Source organism: Loxodonta africana, chromosome 2 (assembly GCF_030014295.1).
Source record: "Loxodonta africana isolate mLoxAfr1 chromosome 2, mLoxAfr1.hap2, whole genome shotgun sequence".
In the NCBI taxonomy this organism is placed as follows: domain Eukaryota; kingdom Metazoa; phylum Chordata; class Mammalia; order Proboscidea; family Elephantidae; genus Loxodonta; species Loxodonta africana.
In genome coordinates, this window is record NC_087343.1 from 221,927,309 (window position 1) to 221,945,857 (window position 18,549).

The 18,549-nt window shown below is 41.7% G+C and overlaps 1 protein-coding gene across 4 annotated transcripts in view; it reads left to right on the forward strand.

Moving 5' to 3' along the window:
* BACE2 (beta-secretase 2) overlaps positions 1–15,234 on the forward strand; it is a 116,733-nt gene extending 101,499 nt beyond the window's left edge. For 3 of the 4 annotated variants that reach the window (XM_064279474.1, XM_064279476.1, XM_064279475.1), the window contains one exon: positions 14,731–15,234. In XM_064279474.1, the coding sequence (XP_064135544.1) occupies positions 14,731–14,984 (254 nt within the window). In that variant the 3' untranslated portion in view covers positions 14,985–15,234. The remainder of the gene's footprint in view (positions 1–14,730) is intronic. The other variant, XM_064279477.1, reaches the window with a different exon arrangement.
* The last annotated feature ends 3,315 nt before the right edge of the window (positions 15,235–18,549 follow it).

Consider the following 18,549-nt stretch of genomic DNA (forward strand, 5'->3'; position numbering starts at 1 on the left):
CTACCATTTGATGGAGCCAACATCTTTGGAAGCTGCCCTTCTCTCTGTCTTTTATTTTGGTTTTGTAACAATAACAAAAATGGCCACGGAAGCAGCAGTCAGGAAATCAAACAACGTATTGCCTTGGGCGAATCTGTGACAAAAGACCTCTTTAAATCTTAAAAAGCAAAGATGTCACTTTGATGACTAAGGCGCGCCTGGTATTAGCCACAGTCTTTTCAGTTGCTTCATGTGCATACAAAAACTGGACAATGAATAAGGAAGACCAAAGAAGAATTGACGTCTTTGAATTACGGTGTTGGCAAAGAATATTGACTATACCATGGACTGCCAGAAGAATGAACAAATCAGTCTTGGAGGAAGTACAGCCAGAATGCTCCTTAGAAGCAAGGATGGCGAGACTTTGACTTGCTTACTTTGGACATGTTACCCGGGGGGACCAGTCCCTAGAAAAGGGCATCATGCTTGATAAAGTAGAGAGTCAGCAGAAACAAGGGAGACTGTCAGTGAGATGAATTGGCACAGACAGCGACTGTAACTAAGGGCTTAAACATAGCAAGCATGGTAAGGATGGCGCAGGACTGGGCAATATTTCATTCTGTTACACGTAAGGTCCATGAGTCTACGAGTTGGAGCTGACTGAAGACACCTAGCAACCATAACAACGACAATAATTTTGGTAATCGTGATAATAATGTTTGTCAGACAACCCTTAGCGATAGAACCAGGCTTCTCTGTAAGGGTGGAGGAGGGGACTGAGTGGGACTCCTTGATTAGGATTTCCTGGGGAGCTTTTCAAATCTCCAGGGTCTGCATCCTTACCCCCTTCTTCAGTCAAGGCATGTCAGAATAGTGGTGGTGGGAGGGAGATGGGTATTTGGGGGAAAGTTTCGCTGCCCTTGCCTGTCCTCAGTGCACCCCACCCTGCTGAGATTCACTGTCCACTTCCTGGAGCCAAGCAAGACTAGTAAGATAGAAATCCAGGTGTGATGTGAGCTGGCCACCCAAACAGTGCTGTGACCTGGGTCTTACCTCATGTGGCCTCATGCCCCTGGAGCAATACTGGGGACCGGATCACTTTCAGCTGCTCTCTGTTGCCAGGGCCAGGTGTTGTATAGCTAGGAAAATAATAGAGTGATAAAACTGACAACTTTCTGTAATCCTAATGTGTCCAAAGCTTCTGAAATACCACCCATCGCTTTTTATAGATTGAGACATTTAGTACCCAAGAGCTGTGTCGATTCCAGCCTGCAAAACTCGAGATGCCTCACGGGTGATGACGTCACTTCTCTGAAGCTTTCTTGCCTCCAGTTGCAAGTGGATCATCTGGTCCACGTTCATGTTGAAAAATAGGAAAGTTAGCTGCTAAGCACAGAATCTCAGAGATAAGCCTCTGCCATTCTTTTAGAGTACAATCAAAAGATGCCAAAGCCAGGCACCCTAAGGACTGAAATCAGCCAGCCCCACGCCTGAGACCTGAGATACCGCCCGACTGTCACGTGTTCACAGAGCAAAGGGTGGTGGCCCTGGGCTCAGAAGCCTGTCCCCAGACTTCAGAACAGCGCTTTTCCAAGTAAACCCTGCCTACTCAGAACACATCTCAGGGGCTAAATCATTAGCATGGAGGACTGTTCCCTTTAGTTTGTGTGCTGTGGAAAAAAAAGACTTGACCCTCACCGTGTTCCACCACCCATCTGCCTACTGGTAGTACTGTGATGGCTTGCATGTTGCTGTGATGGAGGAAGCTAGGCCACCAGTATTTCAGATACTGGCAGGGTGACCAATGGGGGGCAGGTTTCAGTGGAGCTTACAGACAAGAAAGAAAACCTGGTGATTTACTTCTGAAAATCAGCTAATGCCAAATCTAGGGATCACAACAAAACATTGTCCAACTCACTGGCTTTGGACACGTCATTAAAAAAAAGAAGGATTAATTGCTAGAGGAGGACATAGTGTTTGGTGTAGAAGGCCAGGGAGGATGAGGGAGACCCTCAGTGAAATGGACTGGCAAAACAGCCTCAACAATGGACTCAAACATGCCATCGATCATGATGACACAAGACAGGGCAACGTTTCGTATCGTACATAAGGTCGCTGTGAGTCAGAGTGAACTCGATGTCAGTCATCTATCTTATCTTTTTTATCCTTGGTAAATTGATGTTTCTTCCTCAGCAACACATTATCAAGACCTTATCTTGACCTTTTGGGGGGAAGACAATCGGCATAATTAAAATTTTAACCCAAGACATTGATTTAAGAATTAAAAATATTAATACAATAATACCTGACACTTATATAACACTGACTTACCCAGGCACAGCGCTAAGTGTTTAACATGTCTTAACTCAGTTACCCTTCCAACAAGACTGACATGCAGGTGCTATTATTATCCCATTGTACAGATGAGGAAACTGAGGCTCAAAGAATTAAGTAACTTGGCCAAGGTCACACAGCTCATAAGCAAGGAGGTAGGCTTTAAAACCCAGAAGTCTGGCCCCAAGGGCCCATGCTTTTAACCATGGCATAATATGATCTCATATATAAATCCGGTATAAAAAAAAAAATCTATGGCCATAGAATTTCTGTTGCGAGGTGCCATCGAGTTGGTCTTGACTCATAGTGACCCTGTGTACAACAGAACGAAACACTGTCCAGTCCTGAGCCATCCTCACAATCGTTATGCTTGAGCCCGTTGTTGCAGCCACTGTGTCAATCCACTGCATTGAGGGTCTTGTACTCTTTTGCTGACCCTCTACTTTACCAAGCATGATGTCCTTCTCCAGGGACTGATCCCTGGAGAATTAGTAGAGTATGTTATAAATGCCCACACCGTCCAGTGAATGGCATTCCTAGAAGATATTCTCCAGGAGTGACTTTAAATCAACTTTTCTTTACTATTCAGTAGCTAAGGAATGCAGAGCCCTCGTGGTGTAGTGGTTAAGAGCTCAGCTGCTAACCAAAAAGTCGGCAGTTTGAATCTACCAGCTGCTCCTTGGAAACCCTATGGGGCAGTTCTACTCTGTCCTTTAGAGTTGCTATGAGTCAGAATCGACTCGATGGCCATGGGTTTAGTTAACAATGAGGCAGCAGTGGTTCAGTGTTAGAATGCTTACTTTCCATGTGGCAGACCCAGGTTTGATTCCCAGCCAGTATACCTCATGCGCAGCCACCACCCGTCTGTCTGTGCAGGTTTGCATGTTGCTATGATGTGAACAGGTTTCGGTGCAGCTTCCGGACTAAGACAAACTAGGAGGAAGGGTCTGGTGATCTACTTCTGAATATCAGCCAGTGAAAACCCTATGGATCACAGTGGTCTTTTCCACAGCCAATCATGGGGATAGCACAGCACGGGGCAGCGTTTTGTTCCATTGTGCATGGAGTTGCCATCAGTCGGGCCAACAAAATGGCCGCTGCCAAAAACAGCAGCAGCTCGTTAGCAAACGTGAGCGTACCATTGTTTCCAGACAATGCGTTATGTCTGACATTCTAAATTGGTGCCTTTTTCAAAAGTATTTTTAATGCATATTTTTTCTGATTGTAAAACTGTGATTTTTTTATTATTAAATATAGCTTAGATTTTAAAAACGTATATGAGCTTGGGCATTGAAGAGCGATACTAAAGTGAATCCCCAGGAACCTAGCATAGTTGGGCTTGGTTTGGTTTTTCTTTTTTTAACCTGAATGTTATTGTATCATATGTGTTGTTCTTAAATACACTTTTTTGACTGCCTTGTTCTTTTCCTTTTCTTTTTTTTAAAAACAGCTTTTTTTGAGATATAATTGGCAAAAAGTGAATAGTTTGTGTTTAAAGGATACACTTTGAGAAGTTTTTACATATGTGTGTATACACCCGTGAAACTGGCATAGCAAACAAGATAATAAATATATCCATCAAGCCCAAAAGTCTTCTAGAAAATTTTATATCAACCTGCCCCAGCCCTTGCCCACCCCACTCTATCCTCAGGCAGCCATTGACCTGTATTTTGTCACTATGGATGTTGTTGTTGTGTTGCTGTTGAGTCAGCCCTGACTCATGGCGACCCATGTACCACAGAATGAAACATTGCCTGATCCTGCACCATCTTTAGGGTCTTGATATGGTCGAGTTCATTGTTGCAGCCACTGTGCATTCTGAGTGCCTTTCAACCTAGGGGCTCGTCTTCCAACACTGTATCAGACAGTATTCTGTTGTGCTCCATAGGATTTTTATTAGCTGATTTTCAGAGGTAGATTGCCAGTCCTTTCTTCCTAGTCTGCCTTAGTCTGGAAACTCTGCTCAAACCTTTGCACCATGGATGACCCTGCTTGTATTTGAAACACCAGTGGCAAAGCTTCTGGCATCATAGCAACACACAAGCCCCCATAGTAAAACAAATGGATAGACAGTGGTGATCACTATGGAAAAGTTTGCATTTTCTAGAGTTTTATATAAATGGGATCACTCATTATGTATTCTTTTAGGTCTGACTTTCACTCAGCATAATTATTTTGAGATCCCTCCATTTATTTCGTGCATCAGAGTTAATTCCTTTTTATGACCGAGCAATACTTCATTGTATGAATACACCACAGTTTGTTTACCTCCATTCACCTGTTGACAAAATTCTAGTTTGTTGCCAGTTTTTGGCTTTTACACATTAAGCTTCTGTGAACATTTGTGTATAAGTCTTGGGCATATACTTCATTTCTCCTGGGTAAATATCTAGGAGTTGAATGGCTAGGTCATATGGTAGGTATATGTTTCCCTTCTTATGAAACAGCCAAACTGTGTTTCAAAGTTGGCTATATCCAAAGATTGAACAAGCCCATGGAACAGAACAAGACTAAAGGGGCACACCAGCCTTGGGGCAGGGACTGGAAGGCAGGAGGGAACAGGAAAGCTGGTAATAGGGAACCCAGGGTTGAAAAGAGAGAGTGTTAACACGTGGTGGGGTTGCTAACCAGTGTCATAGAACAATGTGTGTACTAACTGATGAGAAACTAGTTTGTTCTGTAAACCTTCATCTAATGTACAATAATAAAAAAAAAAAAACAGAGTTGGCTATATCATTTTACATTCCCACCACCAATGTGTAAGTGTTCCAGTTGCTCCACATCCTTGCCAACATTGATATGGTTGGTCTTTATTTAGATAGGTATCTTATTGTAGTTTTAATTTGCATTTCCCTAATGACTACTGATGTGGAACATCTTTTTCTGTCCTCATTTTCCATCTATGTAGCTTCTTTGGTGAAGTATCTTTTAAATTTTTCTCTCTATTTTTGGATTGTTTGTTTTCTTCTTATTAAATTTTAAGAGTTCTTTATATATTCTGGATATAAGTCCTTTATGAGAAATGCTACTTGCAAATATTTTCTCCTGGTCTTTTAATTCTCTTAACATTGTCCTTCAAAGAGGACAAGTTCTTAATTTTGATGTATCAAATTTATTGATTTTTTTTTTTCTTTTATGGAAGTGCTTTTTGGTGTTGTGGCTAATAAATTTTGCCTAACTTAAGGTCACAAAGATTTTCTCCAGTGTTTCCTTCTAGAGGTTTTATAGTTTTAGGTTTTATATTTAAGTCTTTGATGTATTGAGTTAATTTTTGAAAGGGTACAAGGTACACATTAAAGGTCATTTTTAGCAATTGTTTTAACATCGTTTGTTGAAAAGACTACCTTTTGTCTGTTGAGTTGTGTTATGGATTGTATTGTGTGATTGTCTACCATTTTGTCAACTGATGTGATTTTCCTATGTGTTGTAAATCCTATCACTATGATGTTAATGAAATGGATTAGGGGCAGTTATATTGATGAGATCTACAAGAGTAGATAGTGTCTTAAGCTGATCTTTTTTGAGATATAAAAGAGAGAAGGAGGCAGAGAGAAATGGGGACCTCATACTACCAAGAAACAAGAGCCAGGAGAATAGCACGTCCTTTGGACCTGGAGTCCCTGCCCTGAGAAGCTCCTGGACCAGGGGAAGATTGACAAGAACCTGCCTCCAGAGCTAACAGAGAAAAAGCTTTTCCCTGAAGCTGACACCTTGAATTTGACTTGTAGCCTGCTAGACGACTGTGAGAGAATAAATTTCTCTTTGTTAAAGCCATCCACTTGTGGTATTTCTGTTAGAGCAGCACTAGATAACCAAATTGCCTCTGTACCTTTGTCAAAACTCAGTTGGCTACATATGTCTGGGTCTATTTCTGGACTCACTATTGTGTTCTGTCAACCTATATGTCTATTTCATGCCAAAACCACAGTCTTGATTATTGTAGCTTTATAATAAAACAAGTTAAAAAACCCAAAAACCAAACCCAGTGCCATCGAGTCGGCTCCGACTCATAGCAACCCTATAGATAAAACAAGTTAGGTAGTGTAAATCCCCAAATACCTATCCTAGTTCTTTTTCATTCTCATGTGAATATTAGAATCAGCTTGACAACTTCTATAAAGAAAAAAAAATCCTTCTGGGGTTTTTTTGGGACTGTGTTGAATCTACAGATCAATCTAAAAAAAAAAAAAAAACAGATCAATCTAGGGGAAATTAATAAACAAGATTGAGTCTTTCTATAAATGAACATGGTTTGGTTGTTGGTAGCCATTGAATTGATTCCAGTTCATGGTGACCCCATGTGTGTAGAGTAGAACTGCTCCATAGGGTTTTCAAGACTGACCTTTTGGCAGCAGATCACTGGGCCTATCTTCTGAGGTAGCTCTGGGTAGGTTCAAACTGCCAACCTTTTGGCTAGTAGTAGAGTGCTTAGCCATGTGTGCCACTCAGCTACCTGAACATGGTAGATCTCTCCATTTATTTAAATCTTTTTTAATTTCCCTCAACAGCATTTCAGAGTTTTGAGTGTACAGGTCTTGCACATGTTTTATTTCATATTTTTATGCTATTGTAAATGTCGTTGTGTGTTTTTTTTTCAAGATCCCAGAACATACACCCAGTTTCTACATATACGGTTCAATAACGTTGGTTACGTTCTTCACGTTGAGTCACCATCCTCGCAGTCTCTACCCGTGCTGTTTCACCACCGTTGATTTAGATTCACTAACCTTCTCGTCTCTGCTTTAGAGTTACTGTTGACAGTTTGATCTCATATAGATAATTCTTTAAGAAAGTGCAACACTCATGTCAAATATTCTTTACTAATTTAGATAAAGGGTTGTTTAGTTTAAAGATAACTTCAGAGGATGATTTCAGTTCATGGTTTGAAGATTTTCTCAGAGCGATAGATTCAGGAGCTCTTCCAGTCTCAATGGGTCCAGTGAGTCCGGATTCTGTCTTCTGTCCACATTTTTTTCCCTTTTGATCAGGACTCATCTATTAATTCCATAATCAAAGTTGTTCAATACTGGTAGCTAGGCACCATCCAGTTCTTCTGGTCTCATGGCTAAGAAGGCAGTAGTTCATGGAGGCAGTTAGGCCTACTGTCAAGTTCCTTGTCCTATTTCTGGGTTATCTTCTTCCTTTGCTGCTCCAGGAAAATAGAGACCAATTGTTGTATCTTGGATGGCTGCTTGCAAGCTTTTAAGACCCCAGGTACAACTCACCAAGCTTGTGGGGTAAAATAGAAAATTGACTCGACGGCAATGGGTTAGGTTAGTTAGGTTGTCTTTTTACTCTTTTGATAAAGTCTTTTGATGAACATAAGTATTTAATTTTTCTGAGGTCCCAATTATCTATTTTGTCCTCTTCTGCTCCTGCATTTGTATTGTGTTTGATAACCTATCACTGAAAAAAAATTAGGTCCCACAGCTTCACCCCTGTATTTTCTTCCAAGACCTTTGTAGTTTTAGATTTAATATTTAGGTCCTTGATCTATTTTGAATTAGTTTTTGTGTATGGTGTGAGGTATGGACCTTGTTTCATTTTTCTGCACGTGGAGACCCAGCTTTTCCAGCACCATCTGTTGAAGACGCTCTTCCTTCCCCATTGGATATACTTAGCACCCTTGTTGAAAATGAGTTGACCATAGATGTATGGATTTATTTCTGGGCTCTCGATTCTACTCCATTAGTCTAATATTGGTTTTTTATTTTCAATTTCTGATTGTAGACTGATAGTATATAGGCATAGAATTGATTTTTGTATATTGATCTTGTATCCTGCAGTCTTGCTAAACTCACTTATTAGTTCCAGTATCCTTTTTGTGGATTCCACAGGATTTTCTACATAGATGATTATGTTGTCTATGAATAAAGACAGTTTTACTTCTTTCTTTCTGGGTGCTATGCCTTTTATTTATTTTTATCGCCTTATTGCACTGGCTAGAACCTCCAGTATACTTTCGAATAAAAGTGGGGAGACCATATACCCTTGCCTTATTCCCAATTTTACTGGAAAAGCATCCAGTGTTTCATGATTAACCATTATGCCAGCTGCAGATGCTTTCTTGTTGTTGGTAAAAATCTTAAATTTCTTCATTTTTGGCCTTAGTTGTTGGTGCGTAAATTTGGATAATAGTCATATTAACTGGTCTTCCTTGTAGGCGTATGGATATTATCCTATCACTGTCAGGGTTGTACTTCAGGAAAGATCTTGAAATGTTCTTTTTGACAATGAATGCAACACCATTCCTCTTCAAATTGTTGTTCCCAGCATAGTAGACCATATGATTGTCTGATTAAAAATGGCCAACACCAGTCCATTTCAGCTCACTAACACCTAGGATATTGCTGTTTATGCATTCCATTTTTGATGATTTCCAGTTTTCCTAGGTTCATACTTCGTACATTCCATGTTCAGATTATTAATGTTTGCAGCTGTTTCTTCTCATTTTGAGTTGTGCCACATCAGCAAATGAAGGTCCTGAAAGCTTTACTCCATCCATGTCATTAAGGTCGACTCTACTTTGAGGAGACAGCTCTTCCCCAGTCGTCTTTTGAGTGCCTTCCAACTTGGGGGGCTCATCTTCTGGCACTATATCAGACAATGTTCTGCTGCTATTCATAAGGTTTTCCCTAGCTAATTCTTTTCAGAAGAAGAACCTGGTGGTCTACCTCTGAAAAGAATTAGCCAGTAAAAACCTTATGAATAGTTGCTTTCTTAGATGTCCTTTAACAGACTGAGGAAATTTTGATTGTTTTGTATATTCCTAAGTTGTTGAGAGCTTTTATCAGAATTAGATTTTGGATTTTGTCATATACTTTTTTTGCATCTCTTAAGATGACTACAGGGTTTTTCTTTTCTGGTCTGTTAATATTGTGAATTACACTGATTGAATTTTTTAATGTTAAGCCACTTTGTGTTCCCGTGTCTTAGTCATCTAGTGCTGCTATAACAGAAATACCACAAGTTGATGGCTTTAACAAAGAGAAATTTATTCTCTCACAGTCTAGTGGCTTACAAGTCCAAATTCAGGGTGTCAGCCCCAGGGGAAGGCTTTCTCTCTTTATCGGCTCTGGAGAAAGGTCCTTGTCCTCAATATTCCCCTGGTCAAGGAGCTTCTCAGGCACAGGGACCCCGTGTCCAAAGGACATGCTCTGCTCCTGGTGCTGCTTTCTTGGTGGCATGAGGTCCCCAACTCTCTGCTTGCTTCCCTTTCATCTCTTGCTAAAAGGTGGCGCAGGATCAGGGAGGTGACCTGAGTGAGGTTGGTGTCACAGTCCCACCCTAATCCTCTCAACATGAAATTACAATCACAAAATGGAGGACAACTACACAATACTGGGAATCATGGCCTAACCAAGTTGATACACAGATTTTGAAGGGACATGATTCAATCCATGACAGCCTGGGATTAATCCTACTGATTCAGGATGTATTATCCTTTTTAAATAGTGTTAGGGTCAATTTTCTAAAATGTGTTAAGAATTGTCACATCTGTGTTTATAAGGAATATTGGCCTATCATTTTCTTTTCTTGAAATTTCTTTCTCTGGTTTTGATGTCAGGGTAATGCTGACCTCATAGTATGAGTTTGAGAAGTATTTCTTCCCTTAGAGTTTTCTGAAAGAGTTTGTGTAGAATTCATATTATTTCTTCCTTAGAATTAGGTAGAAACCTTCAGTGAAGCCATCTGGGCCTGGATTTTTCTTTCTGGGAAGTTTTTTTAACTACAAATTCAATATCTTTAATTGATATAGGGCTACTCATGCTATATATTTTTTCTTGAGTAAGATTTGATAGCTTTGATCTTTCAAAGAATTTGTTTCATTTTGAAGTTGCCAAATTTATTAGAATAAAGTTGTTCATGATGTTCCCTTATTTTCCATTTAATGCCTGTAGGATCTGTAATAATGCCACCTCTTTCCTTCCTGATATTGATAGTTTGTGTCTTCTCTTTGTTTCCTCATCAGTGAAGCTTAAGGTTTATCAATTTCGTTGATCTTCTTAAAGAACTAGCTTTTGTTTTCTTTGGTTTTTCTCTATTTTTGTTTTCTTTGTTATTGATTTGTGCTCGTATTTTTTTTTATTGTCAGCTTACTTTTGGCTTAATTTGCTTTTTTGTTTCTTAAAGTGGAGTCAGAGGTAGTTGATTTAATACCTTTCTTCTTTGCTAATACAGGTATCTAGTATTACAGATTTTTCTCTAAGTACTATTCAGTCAATAGAAAAATATATCATGTTTGGTAAAGTAGAGGGTCAGTGAAAACAAGGGGAATCCTTAAGGAGACGGATTGACAGACGAGCCACAACGATGGACTCGAACATACCAACAATCATGCAGATGGCACAGGACCAGGCAGTATTTCGTTCTGTTCTACATACGGTCCCATGAGTCAGAGTTGACTTGGCAGCAACAGGCACTGCCTTAACTACATTCCACGATTTTTAGAAAATTTAGTTTTCATTTAATTTAAAATCCTTTCTAATATCTCTTTTGTTTTCTTCTTTGACTGACCCATGGGTTATTTAGAAATAACAGTAGTTTCCAAATGTTGACAGATTTTCCAAATACCTTTCTGTAACTGATTTCTAATTTAATTCCACTGTGGTCAGAGAATATAATTTGTACAAGTTGAATCCTTTCAAATATATTGTTTTATGGCCAAGAATATAGTCTGTCTTGGTAAATATTCTGTCTGCTCTTGAAAACATCATATACTCTGCTGTTGTCAGTGGAGTGTTCTATAATTGTCAATTAGGTCAAGTTGATTGATAGTGTTGTTCAGGTATTCTTATAAGGTGTGTTTATTTTCTGTTGACTTGTTTTATCAATTATTGAGACGAATGTTGAAATCTCTGGCTGTATTTGTGGATTTGTCTCTTTCTCGCTGCAATTCTAGTAGTTCTTCGTACGTGTATTTCGAAACTCCGTTATTAGGCGTATAAACTTTTAGAATTATTAACTGTTGTTGGTGAATTGACCCTCTTATTATTATGAAATTATCATCTTTGCTATGAAATAAACTCTGTCTGAGTAATACTCCTACTCTGGGTTTCTTTTGGTTTGTGTTAGCATGATACATCTTCCATTCTTTTACGTTTAACCTACTTGAGTCTTTACATTTAAAGTGGGTTTCTCGTAGACAGCATATACCTGGGTGTTGCTTTTTATCCAACTGAACAATCTTTGCCTTTTAACTGGGGTGTTTAGACCAGGAGTGGCAAACAACAGCCTGCAGGCCAAATCTGGCCTGTAGCCTTTTTGTATGCCCTATTAGCTAAGAATAGATTTGACATTTTTAAAGAGTTGTAAATAATAATAAAAGGACATGTGACAAAAACTCTATGTAACATATTTACTATCTGGCCCTTTACAGAAGCAATTTGCTGACCTCTGGTTTAGACTGTTTACATTTAATGTAATGATTGGTAGGGTTGGCTTTAAGACTACCATCTTGCTATTTGTTTCCTCTGTCTCATCTGTTCTTTGTTTCCCTTTTCTTCTTTTTCTGCCTTCTTTTTTTTTTTTTTTGGATTGAGTATATTTATTACTTGTTTTTATCTCCTTGACTGGTTTACTAGCTATAACTCCTTGTTGTGTTACGTTACTGGTTGCTTTAGGGTTTATAGTGTACATCTTTAACTGATCACAGTCTACCTTTAAGTGGGGGAAGAGGGGAATGGTGGTTCAGAGGTAGAATTCTCGCCTTCCATGCAGGAGGCCTAGGTTCAGTTCCCGGCCAGCGCACTTCATTCTCAGCCACCACCTGTTTGTCAGTGGAGGTTTGCATGTTGCTGTGATGCTAAACAGGTTTCAGCAGAGCTTCCAGACTAAGACAGACTAGGAAGAAAGGCCTGGCAACCTGCTTCCAAAAATCAGCCAGTGAAAACCCCATAGGGCACAACAGTCCCAACTGCAAATGATCATGGGAATGGTGCAGGAACAGACAACATTTTGTTGTGTTGTACATGGGGTCTCTGTGAGTCAGGGAGGGCACAACTCAACAACAGCTAACAACAGCCTTTAAGTAATATTCTACCATTTCATGTTGTTGTGTTGTTAGGTGCCATTGATTCAGTTCTGACTCATAGCAACCCCGTGTACAATAGAAGGAAACACCGCCCGGTCCTGTACCATCCTCACAGTTGTTGTTAGGCTTGAGTCTATTATAGCAGCCATTGTGTCAATCCTTATCTTTGAGGGTCTTCCTCTTTTCTGCTGACCCTCTCTTTTACCAAGCATGATGCCCCTTCTCCACTGACTGATCCCACCTGATAAGATGTCCAAAGTATGTGAAACGTAGTCTCTACATCCTTGCCTCTAAGGAGCATTCTGGCTCTATTTCTTCCAAGACAGATTTGTTTGTTCTTTTGGCACTCTGGGGCATGTTCAATATTCTTCGCCAACACCATAATTCAAAGGCATTAATTGTTCTTCGGTCATCTTATTCATTGTCCAGCTTTCACATGCATATGAGGTGATTGAAAATACCGTGGCTTGGGTCAGGAGCACCTTAGTCTGTATACATACATGATATATATACACATGCTTCACTGGTTTTGCTTCTCTAGAGAACTCAGCCTAAGACAGATAAAAAAAAAAAAAAAAAAACAAGGGATGGGAGGGGGAATCACTTTCTAGGTAGTAGACACTTGTTACTTTTGGTGAAGAGAAAGGCCATTCCAAATATGGGTGAAGTCAGCATGGCTTGACCAAGGTAGAGAAAGACACTAAGAAGTACATGAGAAAAAGAGACAATTTTAGTAAATGCTGTAACATATACAATTTTGCTACAACAGTAAAAACAACCAAAAAATATGTGTGTGGTTACCTAACTACATATGGATGCACGTATGCGTACAGGAGGCATATAGAGTAAGTGCGCGTGCCTATACAGGTGTATCTGTACACATAGGTAGACACACGTTTGTGTGTGCTGCATCTATATCCACATATATAACAAACCACATGGGGGCACAGTTACAGAGGCTTCCTAGACATATCCAAACAACTTGTGGGATTAGTTTACTGGGTCAAAAGTCTTGGAACCATAGTCTTGGGGGACAACTTAGTCAATTGGCATAACACAGTTCACAAAGATAATGTTCTACATCTGAGTTTGGTGAGTAGTGTCTGGGGCCTTAAGTTTGTGAGCATCCATCTAAGATACAACTATTGGTGTCTACTCGTCTGAGCAAAAGAAAATGAAGGAAATCAAAGGCTCAGAGAAAAAACTAATCCACAGGACTGATAGCCTACACCAACCACAACCTCTTCAAACCTGAGACCAAAGAACTAGATGGTGCTTGGCTCCCAGAATTCTGGCCATTCTGACCAGGAACATGACAGAAGGTCCCAGATAGAATGGGAGAAAAATGTAGAATAAATCTCAAATTCCTAAAAAAGGCCAGACCTACTTTACTGTCTCACAGTTCTAGAGTCCAGAAATCTGAATTCAGAGCTTGGCCCTATGGGGAGGTCCTTTGCCTATTTCAGCTTCTAGTAGCTGGCAGTCCTTGGAGTTCCTGAGCTGTAGACTCTTCCGCCTCCATCATCAGATGGCATCCATCTTCTGCTCATTTGTGCTTGCCCGTCTCTGTGTCTGTGCTGTTCCTTATATCTCAGAAGTGATTAGGTTTAGGACACACCCTACACCAATGAAGCCTCATTAATAGAACAAAGAAAACCCTAGTCCCAAACAGAGTCACATCCACAGGTATAAGGGTCAGGACTCCAAAACGTCTTTTGGGGGGACACAATTCAACCCATAGCAGACAGTATACTCATTTACCACTCCTGATTTGAGGTACCCGTACAGTACAGGTGTGACACAAGACAAGTGCAGGGAGTGTTAGGATCTCCTGATTCAGTCTTAAAACCCCTCAAGAGTGTGAGTAGGTCCCAGGCCAACGTGAGGACACTGTTGTAGACTTGGCCTTACAGCATGAATTCAGGGTGATCCCACCAGGGCAGGCCTCTGTGACTCAGGCAGATCTGGCAAGCTTTCTGCTGCAGACGTTACTCCTCCTCCTCCTTTCTCATCTCGACCGAGGAAGCATAACCCACATGGGCTGTCTCTGTCGGCCCCAAAGATGCTCTCTTCCTCTTTAGCACCCTGGCCCTGCCAACCCTGTGAGAAGCATCTGGCTGGCCCCTCTGTACGTGGCCCTCCACCACATGGCTCACGTCCACAGACGTCCAAACGCTCTGTCACCCCAGTGCACAGGGGACTGGGTGCTGGAGTCACCCTGCCACGGTTGCCTCTCGCAGCGCGTACTCCAGTATTGGAGTCGCCGGAACCCGAGCGCCGACTGGGCTGTGGTTTCATTGAGCAAGGGTTTGTCTCTTTCGTCCTGTGTTAGAGATCGGCGGCTCGTTTCACAGCTCTGGATTTCTCCCCTTTTGTCTCCTCAGAAATTGCAGGTGCTCCAGTGTCTGAAATTTCTGGGCCCTTCTCAACCGACGACATAGCCAGCAACTGTGTCCCCGCCCTCCCTCTGAAGGAGCCCGTTCTCTGGATTGTCTCGTATTCGCTCATGAGCGTGTGTGGGATCATCCTTCTAGTCTTAATCATCCTGCTGCTGCTTCCGTTCCGGTGTCAGCATCGCCCCTGCCACCCTGAGGTCGTCAATGACGAGTCCTCTCTTGTGCGGCATCGCTGGAAATGAACCCTCCTCTGCTCTCGGGTGACCTTGAACTCAACCTTGACGAGAATGACGTCTCAAGTGCAACAGGCAGGGCCGTGAGCCCAGGCTTCCTCCTGTATCCACGAGTCTTAAATCAATATTGTGCTCCCAGATGCCTTCCAGATTCGCTGTATTTTGATTCTTGGTTTTAAAGTCTCCTCCTTCTCCCCTACATCCAAGAGAAATGATAATAATAAAAAAAAAAAAAAAAACACCTTTTTCTAAACCAAAACAGAGTGAATTGGACTTCAGGCTTTATGTGACTGGTTATGCCAAAACGTCTAGACATGACGCCAAAAAACGCAAGCCGTGGCTCATTTTCGTCTTTCTCAGATCTCTGGAGAAAGTGCATATAGTTTGTAACCCCTCTTAGCTTACAGTAAACCTTTTATATTAATTGCATTTAAAGGCTATTTTGCACCAGATCTCACCCCGGGTCGGTGTGGGAGCAGAAGGCTTGCAATATAATGGCAGGAGAAGAAGCCGGGGGCGCTGCCCTCTTCTGAGTCGGAAACAGGGCAGCAGCCCTTTTTGTGGGTCTCTCTTTGTGCTCTGAATGGGAGCTGGAACCCACTAGGAGGTCATCCCCTGACTGTATTCACCAGCCTCTTCTGAAGACAGACAGCCTTTGCCCATCGCAGTAGAGTGGGCAAGAAGCCTATCCTTTTGTGCCCAATATTTCTGAGTGTCATTGGTGTAAAACTAAAAACCTACCTCTGTTGAGACTTTGCCCAGGGTGCCATGCCTGTGGGGGTGCAACAGCCTGGCTGTAGCCATTACTCTCACCTAAAGGAACCCTCATTCCAGCAGGCCAGATGTCACAGGTGCTGAACCATACATCAACCCAGAAATGTTCTGTCTCCCAGCTGGTCATTGTCACACATGCTTACTCTTACTTAAAATTAATAAGCAGTGTCTTGAGAAAAACCAATTATATTTCACTAGTTAGGTTGTGGAGTCCCTGGGTGGCACAAACAGTTATGCACTCAACTACTACCCAGAAGACTGGTGGTTCAAACCCACCCAGAGGTGCCTTGAAAGACAGGCTGGCTTCCAAAAGGTCACAGCCTTGAAAACCCTACAGAGCAGTTCTACTCTGCCCACATGGTCGCCGTGAGTCAGAATCGACCCATGACAACTAACAACAGTTCGGTGGTTTTTCTTTCCAGATCTTGCCTAGAGGTAGATGGTTACTACCCTACTGAGAGATAGGAAAATGGTTAAATGCCCGTACTTCTGACCAACTCTCAGGGAATGCAGATGAGAAGCGTGAAAAGAAAGTAGAGGAAACTTAGACTCTTCTTCGTGCTTTGAAACCATGTCTTCCATTTGCAGAACCCTCTGGGCTCAAGCTCACCACCCTAATCAGTAAATAAATCTGCTTAGCATTTGACCTACTTGCTCCTTGCCTTTGGTGAGTTCAGTCTTTGGTGATGAACTGGGTGCGTGGTGTCCTCATTTGGGCAAATCCCATTTGTTAGCATTGTTTGAGGCCTTTGCCAAAGAAAAGTGTAAGCCTTTAACTTGACGTAGCCAGCCTTCTATGATCTGATGTAATGTGGAGAGGGGTTCAAAGCCAATGTCCCTCCTCCCTTGGTTGTATACCAAATCCAGTGTTCTCTTTGTATTGCTTTTGGGATGGGCTGGACATACAATAAAATTCCAATGTAAGGGCTAAGCGTTGAGTACCTCTTCTGACTGCAATGTCATTTGTGTTCTTGTGCGTGTTTCAGCCATCTCCTCGGCTCACCAGTCCTTGGATAGCACAAACAAGTGTGTGGCTACTAACCGAAAGGTTGGTGGTTTGAATCCACCCAGAGGCACCTCGGAAGAAAGGCCTGGCGATCTAATGCCAAAGATCAAAGCCATTAAAAACTCCATGAAGTGCAGTTCTGCTCTGACACACATAGGGTCACCAAGAGCCGGGGTGGACTTGACGGCAACTGGTTTTCCTGGCTTTGCTGACTCCGTCTCCAGCCTCCATATTAAGAATTATATGGCTGTTACAAAGACACAGGGAGGCCACTTCCTGCATGTCAGAGTGTCTTCATAGACTCTCCAGCAACCAGAGGGAATCTTCTGTGAGCTTCTTGTGAGAGCTGATATGAGTTACATCTTGGAAGGAAAATTAATCTTCTGTCTGTTCTTCAAGATGGGTTGACGCATGGAGGGGGTGATGCCCTTTTGGAATAGTATAGAGAGAAGAGATCCTGTTATCAGATGCTCAGTATCACTCCTGGTCCCAGCTAGTCGAGAGCGCCTCGTCTCAAAAGGCATTTCCAAGTGAACTCTCCGGAAGTCCAACTTTCTTCTAGTCGTGTTGGCTTTTTCATTGATCCCTGTTTTGTGGACCACTTCACAGAGCAGTGGAGTCAACGCCCCTAGACTGTCCTCCCCTGGCTGTGGAAAATCCAGACCCCTGAAATAAAACAAGGCAATTGCAGGTCTGACCTAGTTAGCTCTGCTGCTTATTCTCTAAGCAGTCATCCTGTGTTTTCCTCTTATCGTGTTAGGTTTCTGAGATGGAAGCCATTTGTCTTGCAACAGACAGGCAGGCACTGTTCCCAGCATCCACAACAGTAGCAAGTTAGGTTTCAAGTTGGGGTGTTTGAACGAATTTGCTATGGTGCTCTGTATTTCATACCAAAATTCTCTACCTTTTCATCTCAGATGTCATTGGATGTGACATTTTAATGGGAATACTTAAATTACAAAGGCATAACTTAGCAACAAGAATGAGATAGACAATTGAATATGGGACATTTTTCTGGCAGAACGTGCTGCTAGAAATTGAACTTTGAGTTAAAACCCTGTTAGTGACACCCATCTCCTCAAGTGATGTAAATGGTTACTTCACTTGGCAAACATTCAAGGAGACTTGCTTTGAACAGGAAAGGAAGTAGCAGCCCTTTGAGGGCGTCATATTTCTACCGTGTGATAAAAACTGTGGAAAATGCTGGGACACGATCCTTTCCTGAAAGATGAAGCTTAGTGTGAGATTGTTGTCAGAAACCTCGTCAGCCCTCCAATGGGAAATGGATGCTTCTATGTTCACAATAGTATTTTTAGTCAGAACGATGATTTATGCTCTTGATAACTTATTTGGTAGTCCGAAATGAAGCCCTGCCTTCAGAAACTGCAACGGCTTATTAAAAAATTCACAAGAAATGAGGATTGATTCTATTTTTTTTTTCCTTGTGAATTCAAAAGAACCACAAGCAATAGGTGTCGGATGATTTGTGCTACAACACACAATTTCACATTTCTGGGGAACCTAAAACAAAGCTACCTGGCATTAAAGAACCAGATGTCTGGTGTGTGATGGCAGGAAATGGTCCCTGAATGCCTTCCACTCACGAACACTCGGACGGCCTTTGCGTGACACATCATTAGATGCAGAGATTTCTGCGGGAGAGAAATTTGGGGTCAGTTATGGTTCAAAATTACTTAAGTAATTCTCCACGGTACAGTTTTACCAGCTCCACGGAGCTCTGGATAATAGTTTGGGAAAGGAGTGGTGATTTGGAGGTGCCATGATTTCATTTGA